Source organism: Furipterus horrens, unplaced genomic scaffold (assembly GCF_987537825.1).
Source record: "Furipterus horrens unplaced genomic scaffold, mFurHor1.1.pri manual_scaffold_4, whole genome shotgun sequence".
NCBI classification, from domain to species: Eukaryota; Metazoa; Chordata; class Mammalia; order Chiroptera; family Furipteridae; genus Furipterus; species Furipterus horrens.
In genome coordinates this window covers 200,785,189-200,802,588 of record NW_028327174.1, presented here as the reverse complement: position 1 = coordinate 200,802,588, position 17,400 = coordinate 200,785,189, and the positions used below count along the sequence as shown (strand labels likewise).

The 17,400-nt window shown below is 57.0% G+C and overlaps 1 protein-coding gene across 1 annotated transcript; it reads right to left on the bottom strand.

The window, feature by feature from the left end:
* Positions 1-3,859: 3,859 nt before the first annotated feature.
* On the bottom strand, positions 3,860-16,960 carry PRDM12 (PR/SET domain 12). Its single transcript, XM_090276032.1, has 5 exons — positions 16,738-16,960; positions 14,780-14,970; positions 13,273-13,428; positions 5,539-5,650; positions 3,860-4,260 (listed from the first exon to the last, which is right to left on the bottom strand). The coding sequence occupies exons 1-5, from the start codon at positions 16,958-16,960 to the stop codon at positions 3,860-3,862; spliced, it is 1,083 nt and encodes a 360-aa protein (XP_090132158.1).
* Positions 16,961-17,400: the final 440 nt, after the last annotated feature.

Below are 17,400 nucleotides of genomic sequence, written 5' to 3'. Positions count from 1 at the left end.
TATAAGGACACTAATTGAATTCATGAGGGCTCCACCCTCATGACCTAATCAATTCCCAAAGGCCCCACCTCTTAATATTATTGCCTTGGGGTTAGGATTTCAACATATGAATTGGGGGGAGGGAGACACAAACATTCAGTCCATTGCAGATACCTTTTTGTTTTTTTGTTTTTAATCCCATTGCTTAGAGAGAGAGAGAGAGAGAGTAACATCAACTGGTTGCCTTCTCATATGTTCCCAGTGACTGAGGATTGAACATGCAACCTGGGTATGTGCCCTGACCAGGAATCAAACCTGCAGCCTTTTGGTCTACGGAACAACAATCCAATCAACTGAGCCACACCAGCCAAGGCAGTAGACACCTTTTTATAGAAGCAGAAACCAGGGCCCAAAAGAGACTAGAATTCCCATAGCAGTAGGTGGCAGGGTCAATGCTTCTGCCAACTGCACAAGTGGGCACCTGGAATCAGAGTACGCATCCCAGAGGGGCTTGTTAGAAACAGACAGCCCTGAGCCCGGGCTTAGGCGCTGAGGTCCCAGGAAGGTGTCAGCCAGAAGTCTGAGTGCGTGTTTTCACTGCCTAAGTAAACTTAATGGCTGATCAGGTCTAACATTCACAGATTCCCCCACATCCATCTACTTCCCATCTGTGCATCTCCAGGGCCACCACCAAGCTGGTCAGTCTCATCTCTCACCTGGGGTCACTTCCTAGCTCACCCCTCTAATTCTGTGTTTGCTTCTCTTACCATCTAATCTCCACACAGTGGCCAGAGGCAGCTTTTTAAAACAGACCAATTTAAACTATTTCCCAGCACAGAAGTCTTCTGGTGGCTTCCCTTTACACAAGACTAAAATCCAGACTCATCATTTTGGCCTCTGCCCATCTGCTCCCCTATCACTGTACTGCAGCCAGAAGCACTGCTTTCCTCTCAGCTCCCACACACCAGTCTCATCACCACCTCAGGACCTGTGCATTTTGGGCCTTCTCTGCATGGGATTCTCTTCCCCCAGGTCCTTGTGCAGCCATTTCTAATCACTCAGACCTCAGCTCAAAAATCACCACCTCCAGGAAGACTTCCCTGACCACCCTGTCTGAAGTAACTCTCAGTGTCACACTCCAGGCCACTATCCACCTTCCCTAATCACTCCAAGACCAGGTACTAGAGAGCTAAGGACAGCTCGCTGAAATTATTGAATCTAGCCAATCCTAAACCTGCTACCCCACCTCGCCCATTCCTTCCCATGGAAACTGTGGTAAAGGTTCTTTCCACATTTTTTCCTGTTCCCTCTGCTCCCCGTGTGGCCCTACGTGGTGTGCCGTGCCACTAGATTCTAGGGAATTGTGACTATAGCAAATTCTCATGCCCACGATTCCTGTATCTTTGTATCTCCAACCGGGAAGGGGGAGGTGGGACTTCTGTAGAAGCAGGTAGGCGGTAGCCTTAACAGATGCACTTTAGTCTGCAATGACAGCCTGCTGCCACCAGGCGGGTTCTAGAGACGGGGTTGTGGCTCACAGCGGTCTGTAGCTGGGACATCATAGAATTGTATAAGGAAAGCGATTTAGATTTTTATCACGGCTCTAACTGCAGACCCTTCTTTAGGAATCCAGCATTGCTGTCTGGGAGGAGGCACAGCACCTGGGCCAGGAGGGTGTTCAATTCTACATCACCCATCTGCATCCAGAGGGAATGGGCTTAGGGACAGATAGCTTTGGTTAGAGGCCTGGGTGAGGACTGCAGTGGGAGGAGGGTAATGCCAGGGGGTATTGAAGGAAGGGCAAGGTTTGTAACAGGAGGACGGGGAGGAGGTGTACCAAGGGTGATCACACACTGCCCCCGCCCCAGGAAGGAGATCCCCCCCAGATGGGATATACGAATGAACTCATCAAGTATATGTCTCTGCCCATGCCCCCACCTACCAGGATGCAGTCCCCCAAAGTGTAGGGATCTTTGGGAATACACACCTGAACCTCCAAAGCAGGATGGCCTGTGTGTGCAAGTGTGCATCCCAGCGTCTACAGGTGTGTGTGCACACACGTGCACATGGCTAGATGAGGATGCACAGAGAGGTGTGCCCGAGGTCCGGGAGCCTGGCTGGGTGACGCCCTCACTGCTGGCATGCTCCGGAGCACAGGTGTGGACTCCCTCTCCAGTGTCATCCCGCCTCCCGGAGGGAGGAGCCAGGGCCTAGTCCTGCAAGGATGGCCCCTCTGCTCTCTGGTCCTCCTCAGGGGGTGTCTGGAATGGGTTCCCAAAGCACTTGGGAATTCTAGGCATTGGGAGGGCAGTCAGTGGCCATCTTGGCCTGCCTCCTCTGGCTCCTTGAATTCCTTCAAGTTGTCCATGAAAATGAAAAAAAAAAAGAAGTAAAACTTTCGGGGAAGTGACAAAGTGAGGCACTAGTATGATACTTGAGAGTCAGCTGGAAAGCAGGAGTCAGCCCATCCCCTTCTGGGATTTTGGTTGCTTTGCATGGTTGCCACCTCCTTGGGAGCTGACACCCCAGTTGCGACAGAAAGAATCTTCTTTATAAATGGCCAACAGATAAGCGGGCCAACTCCTCCCACCCCACCCCACCCCCCAGCTTCCAGGCACTTTCCACATTTCCTTTTCATGTAGACAAAAGTGTTGGCCTATTCAGATGCTAAGTGATAAATGCTCCAGTGATTTTTATTTTAGAATACAAGAGAGGTACAAATGTATTTACAGTTATACATATACAATCAAATAATATATATCACAGTTTCGTAAATATCATTTTAGATAAATATTTACAAAGTTAAAGTGACCATTTTCTGGAAGTAGAACACAGTTTCTTGAAAACTCTATACATTTTATACTTTTCATTAATATTATTATAGTTTCTTTATCTTACAAAACGTCCTACGAAAATACCGGTAAATGGCTGCAGGATGGGAGGGATGACACCAGAGGGCGCCCAGGGCCGAGTTTGGGGAAACGTGGGACAGAGCCAGGGACAGCGGTTTTCGCTGACAATCCAGACCCGCCCTCCTCTCGCTGGAGTGTGGCGAGGACCAGCCTGAAAACTGGCCCTTCCCAAGCGTGATGTCAGAGCTGAACGGGAGGGGGCCTCAGTCCGCCTCTCATTTTACAGATGGGAAAAGGGGAAACTGGGGCCCAAAGAGGGGCAGGCCCTTGCCCGGGGTCCCACAGTGGATTTCCGTTTTGCCTGCACCCTCAACATTGCAAAGTTCGTGCCTCACCCATCCCCAGGGTTGGGTCCGGGGAAGAAATGTGGCCTAAAGGAGACAGCGCCCCCCACCCCCAGGGCAGGGCAGGTCTCTCTGGGCTTTTCGGACTGTCCCTGGGCCCCATCAGCCTCCAACTCTCACAGTCCTGTCCGTGATCCCGGACCCTGCAGGACACCATTCCCAAGAGGAAGGATGAGGAGCCAGATGGGCGCACGCCAGGCCACACTGGGACAGGGAGGTCGCTCTGCCTCCATTCCCAACACACGGCTCTCCGTGGGGGAGTCGGCGGTCCCTTCCGACTCTTGGGGCCCTCGGAGACTTTCAGTCCCCTCTCCTGTCACCCACGAGGGGGACGTCAGCCTGGGCGGCCGGTTCGACAGGACGAGCATGGGGACCACCCACCCCAAAAGGAGGCGGCGGAGCAGCTGAAGCCAGCAGGGTGGCCCCGGGAAAGGAACATCGTCCCCTAGTTGTCCTCATCTAAAAAACGGGGCAAAAAATGTAGGCCTGGGGGTCACTCTTGGAGCGCACCGGCACTGCGGGGTCCCCCGGGGCTTTGGCCCGGAGGTCCAGTCCGAAGAGAGAGCAGCCAGGCACCCGGGAGCCGCAGGCGGGAGGGCGCGGGCGCGGGCGCGGGCGCGGCGCTCACAGCACCATGGCCGGCAGGTGGTGCGCGGCCGCGGCCGCGGCGGCGAGGGCGGGCGCGTGCGGCGCGGGCAGCGCGGGCGAGTGCGCCTGCAGCGCGGCGCTGGGCGGCCGGTGGCGCGCGCTCTTCTGGTGGGCACGCAGGCCGGCCAGCTGCGAGTAGGCGCTCTGGCACACCTGGCACTTGTAGGGGCGCTCGCCCGTGTGCAGGCGCACGTGGTTGCGCAGGGTGGACGACTGGCTGAAGCGGCGGTTGCAAAAGCGACACACGAAGGGCTTGTCCAGCGTGTGGATGCGCATGTGCGAGCGCAGGTTGCTGCGCGAGTTGAAGCCGCGATGGCAGATGACGCAGCGCATGCGACCCGCGGTGCCCGCCGCAGAGTCCGCGGGATGGAAATCCTCTGGCCGCGCGAGGCCCGGCCGGGGAAGGCGGGGGCGGGGAGCCACGGGGCAGGCGGAGAGGGGGCAGAGAGAGCAGCCTCGTTAGAACCACGCCGCTGCCGAAGCCCGGCGTCCTCGCCCCACGCCCCCATACACCGCGCTCCCCTTGCGCTCCCCTTGCGCTCCCCTTGCGCGCCCTCCTCTCGGGGATCCGGGGTTCCGCCCACCTCTAATGGACTGCTGGTTCCCGGGCAACCGATGGGGAGCGCTGGCGACGGGATGGGAGGGGTAGCAAGGGCCCTGGCTTGGGGTCGGACAGGAGCTGACTCCAGACCATGCTGTGAAACTGGAGACTTAGTGGCTTAGCCTCACCAAACCTCAACTTTCTCATCTGTAAAACGGGAGCCTACTACGTAGACCCTCACCGGGTACTGCAGGACTACAAGAGATGACCACAAAAAACTGTGCCGGGCACTTACCTACCGTAGCCCGCGTACCGGATGTGCCTGTCTCCTAGTCGCCTTTTGTACGTGGAAGTAACTATTGTACCCCCTACTCACCCTCAAAAAAAATCATTTTCATTTATTGATCCCACAAATATTTACTGAGTGCTTTCTATGTACCAGAGAACTGTGCCTCATCCCTGAAATGGAGGTAATAATAGCATCGCCCCCTGAGCCTGCAGTAAGGACGACAGAAATTACTGTTTGTAAACAGCTGCAGAGTAATGACTCAGTAAACATAATTCATGAGCCTCAGAATCATCCTCTAAAAATAAGGATAATTAGCCCCTGCTGGTGTGGCTCAGTGGGTTGACCACCAGCCTACGAACTGAAAGGTCGCAGGTTCAATTTCCTGCCAGGGCACAGGCCTGGGTCGCAGTCCCAGTCCCAGTTTGGGGCATGCAAGAGGCAACCAATCAATGTGTCTCTCCCTCTCTTTCTCCCTCCCTTCTCTTCTCTCTAAAAATAAATTATTAAAAAAACATATGGGGAAACCGAGTCACAGAGCCATTCCCAAGATTGCACAGCAGAACTGGAACTCCATCCAGGCTCCCACAGCCTGGCCCCTTGCTCTTCCTGCCAAACCCTGCTGCCTGTTCTTGCCAGAAAACATGGTGGCTCCAGAGGCCTCGGCCTCCTTGAACGAGTAGGTCCCATGTGCTCAGTGGTGCCGGAGGCTGAGCCAGGGTCCCCGGAAGCCAGGAGCCTCCGTATTGCGCACGTGCGCGCACACACACACACTCACTCTGGGGTCCAAGGGCCCTTTATCATCATGGCCCCACGGAGAACACCTACCATGCTTGTTCTTTTTCTGGTCCTCCTCTAGCCCAGGAACACCGGGGATCCCGAGGAAGGTGTTGTGCGAGTTCCCGTACCACACCAGCAGCTCCTGGTCAGGAGGGATCATCTGCAGAGAGGAAGGCACGAGGCGGTCAGGGCAGCGGCCACCAGAGTGGGGGAGGGGGGGCACAGCTCTCTGCACATCCCCTCCCAGCCAGGAGGCAGCCACCCTGGCACCCGCCACGGAGCTATGGCTCCAGCCTCGGCCCCAGGAAAGCCACACTTGGGTCTGGCTCTGCAGGCCATCCCCAGCGAGCTGCACAAACACAGGCCACCCTACAACGCTCCGCTCCCCTCTCCCTGCCCAGGCTTCTTGTCATTGAGGGACTGGAGCTGCCTCCCAGCCACGCATGGGCTCCCCAGCCGATGGCAACAGGCCGGAAGCCTCGCAGCGAGCAGAGGTGACCGAAGGCTGAAAGCTAGAACATTGCTCCTTTCTTACGGAGGGGGAGCAGAGCCAGCCAGCCCTTGAGTCTGCAGTCTGCAGGGCCCAGCTGCATGTCCCCAGGGAGTGTGGGGCAGGGGCACCTGACCGTACTTGGTTACACCCTGCCTGATAATGTTCTGGGATCTGCTCTCACCCAAGCTCCCATCAGGCAGCCCTCTATGACAGGCATTTCCCTGCCCATCACGGGGCTCTGCAGGGACGCCTCCTGAGGAAACACAGGGCCACTTGGCCTTCAACAGAATCCCCCTTAAATAAAACCCATGGTGCCCTGTCCTAGGTCTGTGGCACAGAACTCCACAGATGGCGACAGGGCTCTGCTGCTCCCAGGGAAGGACGCGCCTCCAGGAAATGGCTGCCAGGAGGGAGGGTCTGCAGGGACAACCCAGGGAGGCTGTGGAAGGCCTGCTCCTGAGTGGGGCTGACCACAAACGCTGGGACATCTCACAGGGCTCGCTGGTGACCCCTGCCAAGTGGGGAACCCTGGGCCCCAGCCAGCTTGAGCAAATGAGAGAGGGGATGGCCCCTCACCTTCCTGAGACCTGGACCCCAGAAGAGCCGGGTCTGTTTCCCTCCCCAGGGGTCACTCTGATCTGCCCAGAGAAAGATGGACGCCCCAGGCAATAGCTGGCTTGTTTTCCTGGTGGGTCCTCTCTTTGTGAAGCGCAGAAGATCCCACGGGAGTCCATTTCGGGGTGGCGGGTATCACAGCAGTGCAGGACCCTCCCTTGGCTTCTGTGGTCGCAGCGAAGGCCCCACCCCTTCCATGTGGTTCTGGCCCGCAGACCCCCCCACCACACTGAGAACCTTCTGCTGGTGCCTCATTCTTCCTCTGGTCAGAGCCAGGAAGACCCCCGGACAGTCACAGCCACCTCTGCTCCCTGGACACAGAGGGACGCAGAGAGAGACGGGCTGGAAGAAGGAACATGCCAGGGGCCCAGGCGACTGAATCCTCCCGACTCAGCCAGGGTCACCATGCCCCTTCTTAGCAGGCCACACGCCCCCCAGCGCATCCCCTCAAGCCTCAGGGTAAGTGCGTGACAGGAAGTCAGGCAGAGGGTGACTTCTCATAACGGAAGAACCAAGTGCAGTCTGAACCCAAGGAAAATCAGGCCCCACAACAGAAGGTCCCGGAGGCCTCTCTGGTCCTTCACAGTCACGGCCCCCATCCAGGAGGCCCGCAGGTTAGATAGGGAGGCCCTGTTTTCCTTTTGGGAAAGGAGCGGCAAAGAGAGAGGGTGTGTGAGCCCCCTAAAATATTTCAGATAAACTCATTGTGAAGGAGTCCCTCTCCCCAAGACAGTGCAAATGGGACGTCCGTCACCTGGTCCCTGGGTGAGGTTATGTAAGCCACTTTGCCTCAGATGAGACGTCTGGGGGTCCCTGTGGTCCCCCAACTTTAAGACGCCAACTGAAAATCACCTCCAACGTTGTCCCAAGCCCTGGCTTCTGTTCTCAGATGAAACCAAACATTTCTCCATCATGGTTCCTCTAATGCAACCAGCCCTGGTGGGGCTCAATGGACTGAGCGCCAGCCTGTGAACCAAAAGGTCTCCAGTTTGATTCCCAGTCAGGGCACATGCCTGGGTTGTGGGGGGTGTGAAAGGCAAAAGATGGATGTATGTCTCACACACTGCTGTTTCTCTCCCTCTCTTTCTCCCTCTCTTCCCCTCTCTCTAAGAGTAAATAGATAAAATCTTTAATAAAGCAACCAGCCCCGCAGCGGAGAGTCTGAATGTGCCCCTTCCTTCGGGGGACAGTAGTGCACAGGGTTCCAGCTCAGGCCACGTGGGGTCCACTCGGGCTCCCCATCTGCTGAGCCAGTGGCCTCGGGCAAGTCTCTGGGCCTCAGTTTTCTCAACCATAAGGCAGGGACAACACCATGGCTCTGGCCTCACTGGGTGCTTGTCAGTGGAGCCAGGCACACAAAGGTCTTTGCATACGATGGACACACAGGGGAGCTTGTTACAGCTCCCCGCTCCCCCAAGTCGCCAACCTCAGAGATGCCAGCAGTGATCTCGGGAGTGAGAGACCTGCAGTCCCCAGTCACCCCCGAGGAGCCTGCTGTGTGGCGCTGGCCCCGTGAAAGCCCAGGGTGCCTGGTGGCTTTGCCTTCACTCTCCAACAAGAGCACAGGCCGGACCCGCAGGCCCCAGGGACACCAGCCCCAGCCTGCTGCCACTGCTTCTGGCCCCGTATCATCTCGCGGAGCACAGACAGGCACAGGAGGGTCCGTCGCCCTGAGCGGCAGCTCCACCTCCAGACTCGAGGTCTGGGAATCAGATACCTAAGTCGACACTGGCCTTTTCACGTTAATTGACAATAACAATGAACATGAAATAGAACAACAACAAAATTGGGGATGATGAGTGAGGAGCCAAGAACCCCTGAGACGGCACACAGTGTGAATATCACTATCCAGAATGGTTTTTGGGAATATTCTTTTTTAAATGAGAGCTTCAATATTGACTGTTTCAATATAAGCGTGAGTTGTTTATTTACTCGCATTTTTAAAGTGTACTAAAATTAGTGCTACTAAAATTAATTACAAAGGTAAAACAGCGATGTGACCCTGTGGACAAAAAGGTGTAAACACGTAAAAGGATAGAGAGCAAAAAGCAACTCCCTCTCCCACTCTGGATGCGTCTGTCCCCAGAAGGGTCTGTCCCTTTGAGACTAATAACAAATGCCGACTAAAGCCTCATGGGGAGAGCATTGCGGGGTAGAGTGGCTTCCGTTTTCTACATGAGGCGTTTGATTTTTTTAAAAATAATGTGCCCCCTTCATACTACTTTTATGCAAAATAATAATAATAAGAGAAAGAAAGAAAGAAAGAAAGAAAGAAAGAAAGAAAGAAAGAAAGAAAGAAAGAAAGGAAGAAAAGAAAAGGAAAATAAATTCTGTTAAGAAGAACCTTCTGGAACTGAGAATGACACAGTGAGAAGCCCTGAACTCTGGAGCCCCGCCCGGAAAGGCAGCCCCACCTGCACCGAGGCTGGGAGCTGGAGCCTCCCTCAACCCTCTGAGCCCTGGGAAGCCAGCGGCTGCCCCTGGCCCGACCTCCGTCTGCTCTCTCCCTGTTCCCAGGCAGCCCTCATGCAGCAACCTGGAGATCAAGACCAGGAGACCAGGGGAGAGCGGGCAGCCTCTTCCCTGAGATCCCAATATTATCATTGTCCAGAGGCCCCCCAGGTTCCCACCAGCCAACTGCCTAAGAGCAAAGCACGGCCCCCGAGTCCCCTCACTAGCCCTGTTTCTTTATGGCCGACACTCCAGGCTGGCTCCAGCTGGAGCTCTCCATGGGGCTCAGAGAACTGGAATCCGCTGCTTGTTCACGTCTCTGGGAGCGGCGGTTGGCTCAGGACATGCAATAAACCAAGCAATCCCCAAAGCAGCTGAGTCCCGTACCCTAAACTCCACATCACCGAGACTGGAGTGGGGGTGGGTGGGACATGAATGCCCGAATCTCTCATTGACAAATTATACAACCTCTCACCTCATGCTTCCTACTGTCCCTATCAGCCCACAAGGGTTGTCCTGCCCCATTTCCATGTCTGATTTTTATTATACACTGAAATTATGGGATTTTGGGTTGGTTTTCCTAATATAAATTCATACCACACTCTCAAACACGTCCCCAGTCGGCTCAGCTGTCCTCCCCTTCTCCTGGCAGCGCAGAAGCCCTATAGTCCAGAAGGATCTGTGTCATCTGGATGCATATCAATTTCCATTGCCCCGCAGCCGTCCCGACACACCAATTAATAGAGTTCCAGCAAATAGCTATTGGCCAGGGGGGGCCCGTGGCATGGTGACCAAAGGCTCTGCTCTGGGGTCAGACAGGCTGGGATTCAACTCCCGGCTCGGTAACCTCCCACTCTCTCCGTGAACCCGAGTTTCATCATCATTAAAATGGGGATAGCGATGGAGAGCACCTCACAAGGCTGAGGATTGTGTTTCTAGAGAGCTGCTGAGCCTCCGCGGGGTGCCGGGACAGGGCGCGCGCTCCCACGGGTGGTGGTGATGTTCACGTTGCTCGTTAACCATCAGAGCACCTTAACTGCACCCAGAGCAAAGGAAAACGGCGCTGTCCTCAGAGGCCAGCAAAAGGGGAGGTGGGGCTATGGGGCCCTGGGGAGGGGGGAAGAAAACAAAAATACCTCAACTGCCTAAAATAAGAAGGAAAATGGCAAAAAGAAAAGGCCCACATTTCAGGGCACAGTAATTTACAAAAAAAAAATAGGGAGGAGAACGACTGGGCATTTTCTTCCCAGTTCCCAAATCCAAAACCTTCCTAAGTTACCCCTAGACCCTTTCCTTGGGCTGAGATTTGGAGTCAAAGGTCTTGCTTCCTGGGGGAGCTGGTTTTGTTTGTTTTTTTCTGGGAGAACTGAGTCCATGTGTTCCCCTTCCAACCCAGTCCCACTCAACATTTAGCTCCCGCTTGCTAGGGACTAGGAAATTTCTAGAAGTGTCGTTTGAAGCACCTGAGGTTATAGCAAATTCTTCCTGGTTGAAATGAGCAAGGCGGGTCCCCGACGGAGAACATGCTGGTAGAGAGAGCCTGGGATTCTCACGGACGGGCTGGCCCAGAATCCGCACCAGCCTGGCCCGGAAACCACACCGGGTTGGCCTCCGCCTGCATTTGGAGGCTGTCATTTTCTATTTGCGGAGAATTCTGGTGCAGCTGTGGCATATTCCGTTTAGTGAGTAAAAATCTTCCTTCCCTTTTTCTTTTTCCTTTTTTTTTTTTTTTTGGCAAGTAATGGGTTACTGTTATGAAATATAAATAGTAGTGAGTGACAGAAAGATTAGGAAGAGGGGTCACGCAGACGCCCTCCCCTTGGCTAATTTGCGCAGAGGCGCAGAACACACAGCCAACTGGTCCAGGGGCGGCTGGGAAGTGGCCGGCGGGAGGTGATGTCTCCTGGTTGAGCCTAGAAGGGCCGTGGGAGCTCTGGCCTCGGACCTGCTGCCTGACAGTCACACACGCCTGGACACACACTTACTCTGGTAGGGGAAATCTGATGTGGCAACACAATTTGAGAAAATTGCCACCATAGAAACATGTGCCCCGCTTCACTTATTCAAAGTCAAATGGGTGACCCTTTGCGTTTCCTTGCCTCTCCCTCAGATAGTCCCTTCTTCATAGACCTGCTAACTCTACGAAGTTGGTACATTCGAGGCCAAATTGGTGCTCTCTACCCACTAGTATCGTATATGACAGGACTTCCCCCCGATCTTCTTTTATCAATTTAAATTCCTGATCGAAGATAAAGGACTTTTTAAAAATCCCAGGTCCCTCCTTGGAGAGATTCTTCAGCTCCCTGACTCTGAGTTTCTGTATGAATATCTGCTCATGCTTCCCGGCTCCATTCAGGTTTCGGCCAGAACGACCAGAGCGGAAGCCCTGTGCAACGAGGCCCTGCCGCTGCCCCTGCCCGAGCCAGGAGCCCTTCCAGCAAAATCACGCAGACATCCCCGGTCTGCCTCCTCCGTGCGTGTGCCGTGTCTGCGTGGGAGGGACAGCGGGAGTGCGCGGCCCCCGCTCATCTGTGTTCAGAGGGCTGTGGAGCAGCGTCCATGTGTGTGTGTGGGGGGGGGGGGGCTGAGAGAGTGAGAGGGGGTGAAGGTCTGGGAGGATGGTCTCTATGAGAAGCGGGTTCAGCCGCACCTGAGGCCAATTCTAGGACGTCTGGTGGTGAGCCCTCGCTCCCATGGGGTATTAGCCCCACTGGACGGTCACGGGAGCCACCTCTGCCCTGGGCCTGAGCCGCCTTCAGCAACCCCCCCCCCCCCACGACACTGCCTCACACCGTTCCACCGCACCTGTACCTCAGTCCAGGAATGGTCACCTTTCCTTATGCCCCACTTCCTGGTTCTCCCAGGGTGCCCCCCAGCCCCCACCCACCTCAGCTGGGACCCAGCCCCTGGCCACACCAGGCAAGCACCATTCTGAGGTCAAGCGTAGGAGGTTCTCTGGGGCCTGGTTATTCCAAGACAACCCAATCTCAATTCCAGAAGCTGCTAGGACCCAGGGCCCCTTGGGCCTTGGAAGGACTTGGGGCTTTGAGTCCCAGGGACAAAATGAATGACAAGAAATCATTCTCCGGCTCTGGAGGGGCTCCTCCAGACCATCCGAAAACCTCAACCAAACCCAGCCCCACCCTGAGGGTCACCTGGGCCTCTGCCCACCAACAAGCAGACGCGTGAGGCCCAGACAGGTGTTGGGGAAACAACCCCACTGCCCTTGCACAGCACTCGCTGCGACCCTGCCATCCGGAGGCCAGGTGGCTTACTCTGTCCCTGCCCCAGGCCGGACCCTGAGCAAATTTCCTGCCAATGGACACTGTTCAGGGAAGGTCTCGACAGGGTGGCCCGTCTCAGCTGCCACCACTCAGCTGCTGATCAGCTTCCCCCAAACACTGGGCTTGTCTGCCTCCACCCAAGAGTCTCCTTCTCCCATCTTCCTGAACCTTCTCATGCCTTGGGCCTGGCTTAGCTCCCCTCCAATGGACCCTGGGCTGTGGCATTATCTGTCTGCTATCTCTCCCTTTCTCTCTCCTCTGCAAAGCTTCCCCCCGCACGGGCATTAGTGCTCACATTGTCCCCGATCCCCCATAAGAGCTCCCTAGTCTGCCTGCCACCAGCTGAGATCCAGTTTCCATGTCTGTAAACAGTAGCGATTGCAGAATACTCCCTTGCGGACTAAATCTGTGAGGATTAAATAGGATAACGTGTATACAGTATCTAGGAGGAGCCTGACATCCAACACAATCAGGATGTGATAGCTGAGACTCGAGTCAGGACCCACATGTCATTGGTGCCGGATGCAGGCAGCATGAGGGACAACGCACAGCTGAAATGGCGCAGAACAGTGCCCTCCTCCCACCCACAGGCTCTCCTTGGGCTGCCGTCCTCTGTCCTGCTCTCTGTATCTCTACGGCTTCTGAACCCCAGGACACCCTCTGCAGTCACCCAGGGACCTCACTGTGAAGGTGCAAATGACATTCACAATGGCATTGCGTCAAAAGTTCCATCCTTTCTGATCTAGCGCAGAAAACTTGCCTGCGGTCATGCCCCTGAAGACCGGGATGCATGGGCCTCAGCCCTACAGCCTGGGCAGCCAGCTGGGCCGGCGCCAACGCCCCTCCATCCACCGCAGTCCTGGGACACAGCTGCCCTGCACCCCCAGCTGCCCAGCCCCCGCCCCGCCCCACCCCTTACACAGCAGCACACTCACTCACCTCGATGGCCTTGTAGAAGATGCTGGTGCCAATCTGGACGACCTCCAGGTTCTGCTCCTGCTCGTTACGTGCGCACTTGATGTAGGTCATCCAGCTCCGGTGGTCCTCCTGGCTGGCGTCGATAAAGTAGCGAACTGTGCCATCCTCATTGAACACCTGGGCGCAGGTGAATCAGAGTCGCGTCAGGTGTGCACCCTGTGGCCAGGCCCGGGCCCCCATGCCGGGCACGTCCACACAGTCTCTCCCCATCCTCACCACAGCCCCTGGAAGTGGACACGTCTCTTAGCGTCTCAGTTTTCCAGTGAGGAAAGAGAGGCTCAGCGTGGTCTGGGGACTTGCCTGAGGCCAGCCGGCTAGAAGTGGCCAGTAGGGAGTCAGTCTTTAGAGTCCCACAGGCTCCCTCCTGCTGACATGTCTCCCTGTCCCCAGAAGAAAGGAGCACCCACGGGATCACTGATGGGGCAGAGCAGCACCCAGCTAGCTCACCGGAGTTCACAGGTACCCCCTAGAACAGTGGAGAGCGCTGGTCGCAACCTCAGAGGGGACAGGGAGCCTGGAGGGGTAAGGCTGGCTCCCTGTGGCACCCGGCCAGGCCTAAACCCCTTTGTGGGAGCTGCCAAGGGCATCCAGAGATCAAATTGGACCTGAACTTCCTAACACAGCGACAAGGAGAGAAAGGAACTGGTGGCTTGGAGGGAGGAGGCCTGTTTCTTCCCCCTGCTCCTGTGACCGGCTGCAGTGTTTGCCCCTTGGGCTCCTCCAGGGTCTGCCAGGTGGGCGCTATGGTGAGGGGCCGTCTGAGGGGAGGGGAAATGAGAAGAGGGAGCCGGTGCCTTAACTTGGCCTCTGTAAGGCGAAAGCCCCAAGAGGAGGAAGTGCTTCAGGAGTGGCTTCGTCCTCAGGGTGGCCCTCCCAGCATCTGGCACTGTTTCGGGGGAGGACCAGAAGGCCTGGGAGGAAGCCTTTCTGAGCTTCAGTTTCCTTCTGTGAAATGGGATTAATAACTCAGGGGGCTACTGAGATATTCCTGACGCACACAGGCCCCTACTCAGAGCGGACTCAGTGCCGCCTTGCGGGGTGACCGTTTCCAACGCCATTATTCTGCTTGGGTGGAGAAGCAATTCCTCCCGAATTCTGCCTTCCAGCCACCCTCCCGCTGGGCCAGGGCTGGGAGGGCCACCCTGAGGGACTTTCGATGCTGTTTGGGGTGAGAGGAAAATGCAGGTGGCTGGGAGGTGGGTCCCAGCCCTCACTCGGTGGGATTCTGGGTAAGTGACATGGTCTTTTGGGTCCTGGTGCCCTCGTCTGGGAAGTGGGCCAACAACAGTCTTGCTCCCTAGAGTTGGCCAGAGGAAAGAGGGTGATATTTTTCTTAATGAACCCGCAGGGATCCAGCTGCACAGGGTCCAGGCAGGGCCGGAATGGCCGCAGCTCCCAGCAAGATCCCGAGCCGCGGCGGAGGCGGGAGGTCCCACCGGCCCGAGCCCCTCCCCCAGCCCGCGCCTACCTCCCACATGAGGTTGTTGTTCTTGCAGATGTCCACGTGCTCCGGGGCGATGACCCTGCCGGTGAAGGGGCCCATCTCGGTGCCCGCCTTGATCCACGTTTTGGAGAAGATGCCGAGGCCCTCGCCGGGGATGGAACTCTGCGCGATGATCACCTCCGCGGGCAGCACGAGGCTAGACAGCTTCTGCACCTCTGTGGCGGCGGGGGGCAGGGGCACCGGGTCAGAGCCTGCGGAACCGCTGTGCTGCCCACCGACCAGCCAAACCCACCCGGGTGACTCCGGTGTGCGCACGCACACGCGCACGCGGAGCTCAGAGGTGGCGGTGGTGTTTGCAACCCCGGAACTCTCCGTGCCCTTGAAGGCGCTGCTTTGGGGCTTATTTCTAGGAGACGTGTGTGTGTGTGTGTGTGTGTGTGTGTGTGTGTCTCCATGCATTCTCAGAGCACCCACAATTTCCCCTGCCCTTCACTTCCGGCAAGTTTAGGAACAACTGAACTGACCGCAGTGAGTGGTTTTACAAATAGGTAAACTAAGACCAGCTAGCTCACCCCCTCACTCCCTCACGGGGTGGTGGTCAAGCAGAGACTGCCCAGTCCCGTTTTGGGCACTTTCACCCGCAAGCCTGACACTCCGCCAGGCTCGCTGCGCATCTGGGCGCCAGCACAGGACACTGCCCGAGGTCCATTAGTGCGGCCAGGCGCTCTGGCCTTTTGGGGGTGCGGAGGGCTCCGCCCCCGCGACGAGCTAGCAGCGCTAGGAACAGACTTTGGACTGCGAGGCCAAGGAGGTTCAAGAGATTCTGCGCGCTCTGGGTGACCTCAGGTGCCTCTGTGTCTCTCCGTGAGCCCAAGGTCCAGAATGCAGGGAAGGGTGGCTCCCAGACCCAGGTGAGCCCTGAAGTCGCCTCTCTGGGCCTGGAAGAGCTGGAGCGGCCCGCAGCCCCTGGGGGTCCCCCTGCAAGGCCTGGCGATCAGTGTGGGAGCAGCGAGACGCACAGGGGCGGCCTCCATGTCTTACAAGGTTCCCCTCTAAGCTACCTGGGAAAATACCCGGCGAGCGGGCCGGCTGAAAGAGGGGCTAAACGGTGTCCATTGCAGCGCGGCCGGCAATTTGTCACGCTGTTAAAGTGATTGCATTCATTCGGCTCCATTCGAAAGAAATGGCTAATTCTAAATTCATTAGCCCTGGAAGAATGCTGTAGCAGTAAATTGTAGCTCAATGCGGAGGGGACTTGTTTAAAAGGGGCCGAGGAATTCCCCTTACAAAAAGGGGGATTAGATGGTTGACATAGCGTGAATGGAAGTGGGATTAGTCCGCACGGTGAATTAAGAGAGGAACAGAAATCGTCAAGGGGGAAGAGAGGGCGACGCGCAGAGATGCCAGCGCCGGGGGAAGATATTGTTTGCGCGTTGATGAATGAGGAATAAGAACTTGAGACATCTTAAAGAAAAGAAACTTCTCTCGCTCTTTCTCGCCCTCACTCCCTCCGCAGCTCTCTCTCCCCGCCTGCCCGCCCTCCGCCCCCTCCCCAGCCCCGGCTGCCTTTTAAAGTTCTTGGTTTAAGTGGGAACTTTCGCAGGTCAAGCCCAAGTTAACTAAATGAATTTAAAACCCCTTCTTTTTGAGTCAACTGCTATTACACGCCTAGTAAGGCTTTAAATGCCAGGAACCCGCCGGCTCAAAAGGGCGAGGCGCGGGCGGGGGAGCGCTGGGCCGCGGGGTCGGCAGACAGGGCGCCGCGATCTTTCGGTGGGGAGCTATGCTCCGCCCCGCCCGGGCTTGGCTGCTCCGGCCCCGGCTCAGCTTAGGGGACACTGAGGCACACGGAGCATCTGGGACGCCCAGGTGGGCGCGAGCAGCTTCAAAACCCCGGGTCCCGGCCGCAGCCCGAGCGTACAGGAGGGGAACCGAGGGCTGGCTGGAGGAGGGGACGCGACCCGCCCGACGGCGCGACTCACCGCCGGAGAAGGACTGCGCCAGGACCTCGGCGGTGAAGGCTGTCTTGGGGCTGGCGTGGTGGCTCTTGTCCTCGAAGAGCTGCTCGCCCAGAACGTTGCGCCAGCGGCCGTACAGGAAGCTGTGCAGGATGTCGGAGGTGATGACCTCGGCCAGCGCCAGCCCCGGCGCCTTCAGCCCTGTCTTGAGCACCAGGGCCTCCGCCGGAAGCACCGAGCCCATCATGGGCGGCCCGGGACTTGCCGGCGCCCAGGACGGACGGACGGGCAGGCTCGGGGATGTGTCGGGCGAGAGGCGAGCGGAGGAGCGAGAGAAGAGGGCTGGCTGTGATGCGGGAGGGAGGCGAGGGGATGGCTTGTTGGAGAAAGAACGAGGGGGAGCAAGGCGGAGAGGACGAGAGGTGGAGGAAGCAGCAGAGATGGCAGAGGCAGCGCTGAGGGCTGCAGAGCCTGGGGGGTGGGGTGGAGGCGGAGGCGGGGGTGCGGGGTGCGGGGAGGGTAGGAGGCGAGTAGCTGCAAAGAAACCGCGGCGGCGAGAGCTCTCGGGCGTGCGCTCGCCTCTCACACACCCAGCCCGGACGGTCTTCGCCTTGGCAAAATCTCAGCGCCTTTATAGGAGCCTCAGTGACCCTCCTAATTGGTTATTAATGACGCCCTGACGTCGGA

Coding starts and splice junctions, on each gene's coding strand:
- PRDM12 (XM_090276032.1), bottom strand. CDS start 16,960: ATGATGGGCTCGGTGCTTCCGGCGGAGGCCCTGGTGCTCAAGACAGGG. Junction 13,429..14,779: donor ACAACAACCTCATGTGGGAG/GTAGGCGCGGGC, acceptor ACCTGCGCCCAG/GTGTTCAATGAGGATGGCAC. Junction 5,651..13,272: donor TCTTCTACAAGGCCATCGAG/GTGAGTGAGTGT, acceptor TCCTCTCTGCAG/ATGATCCCTCCTGACCAGGA.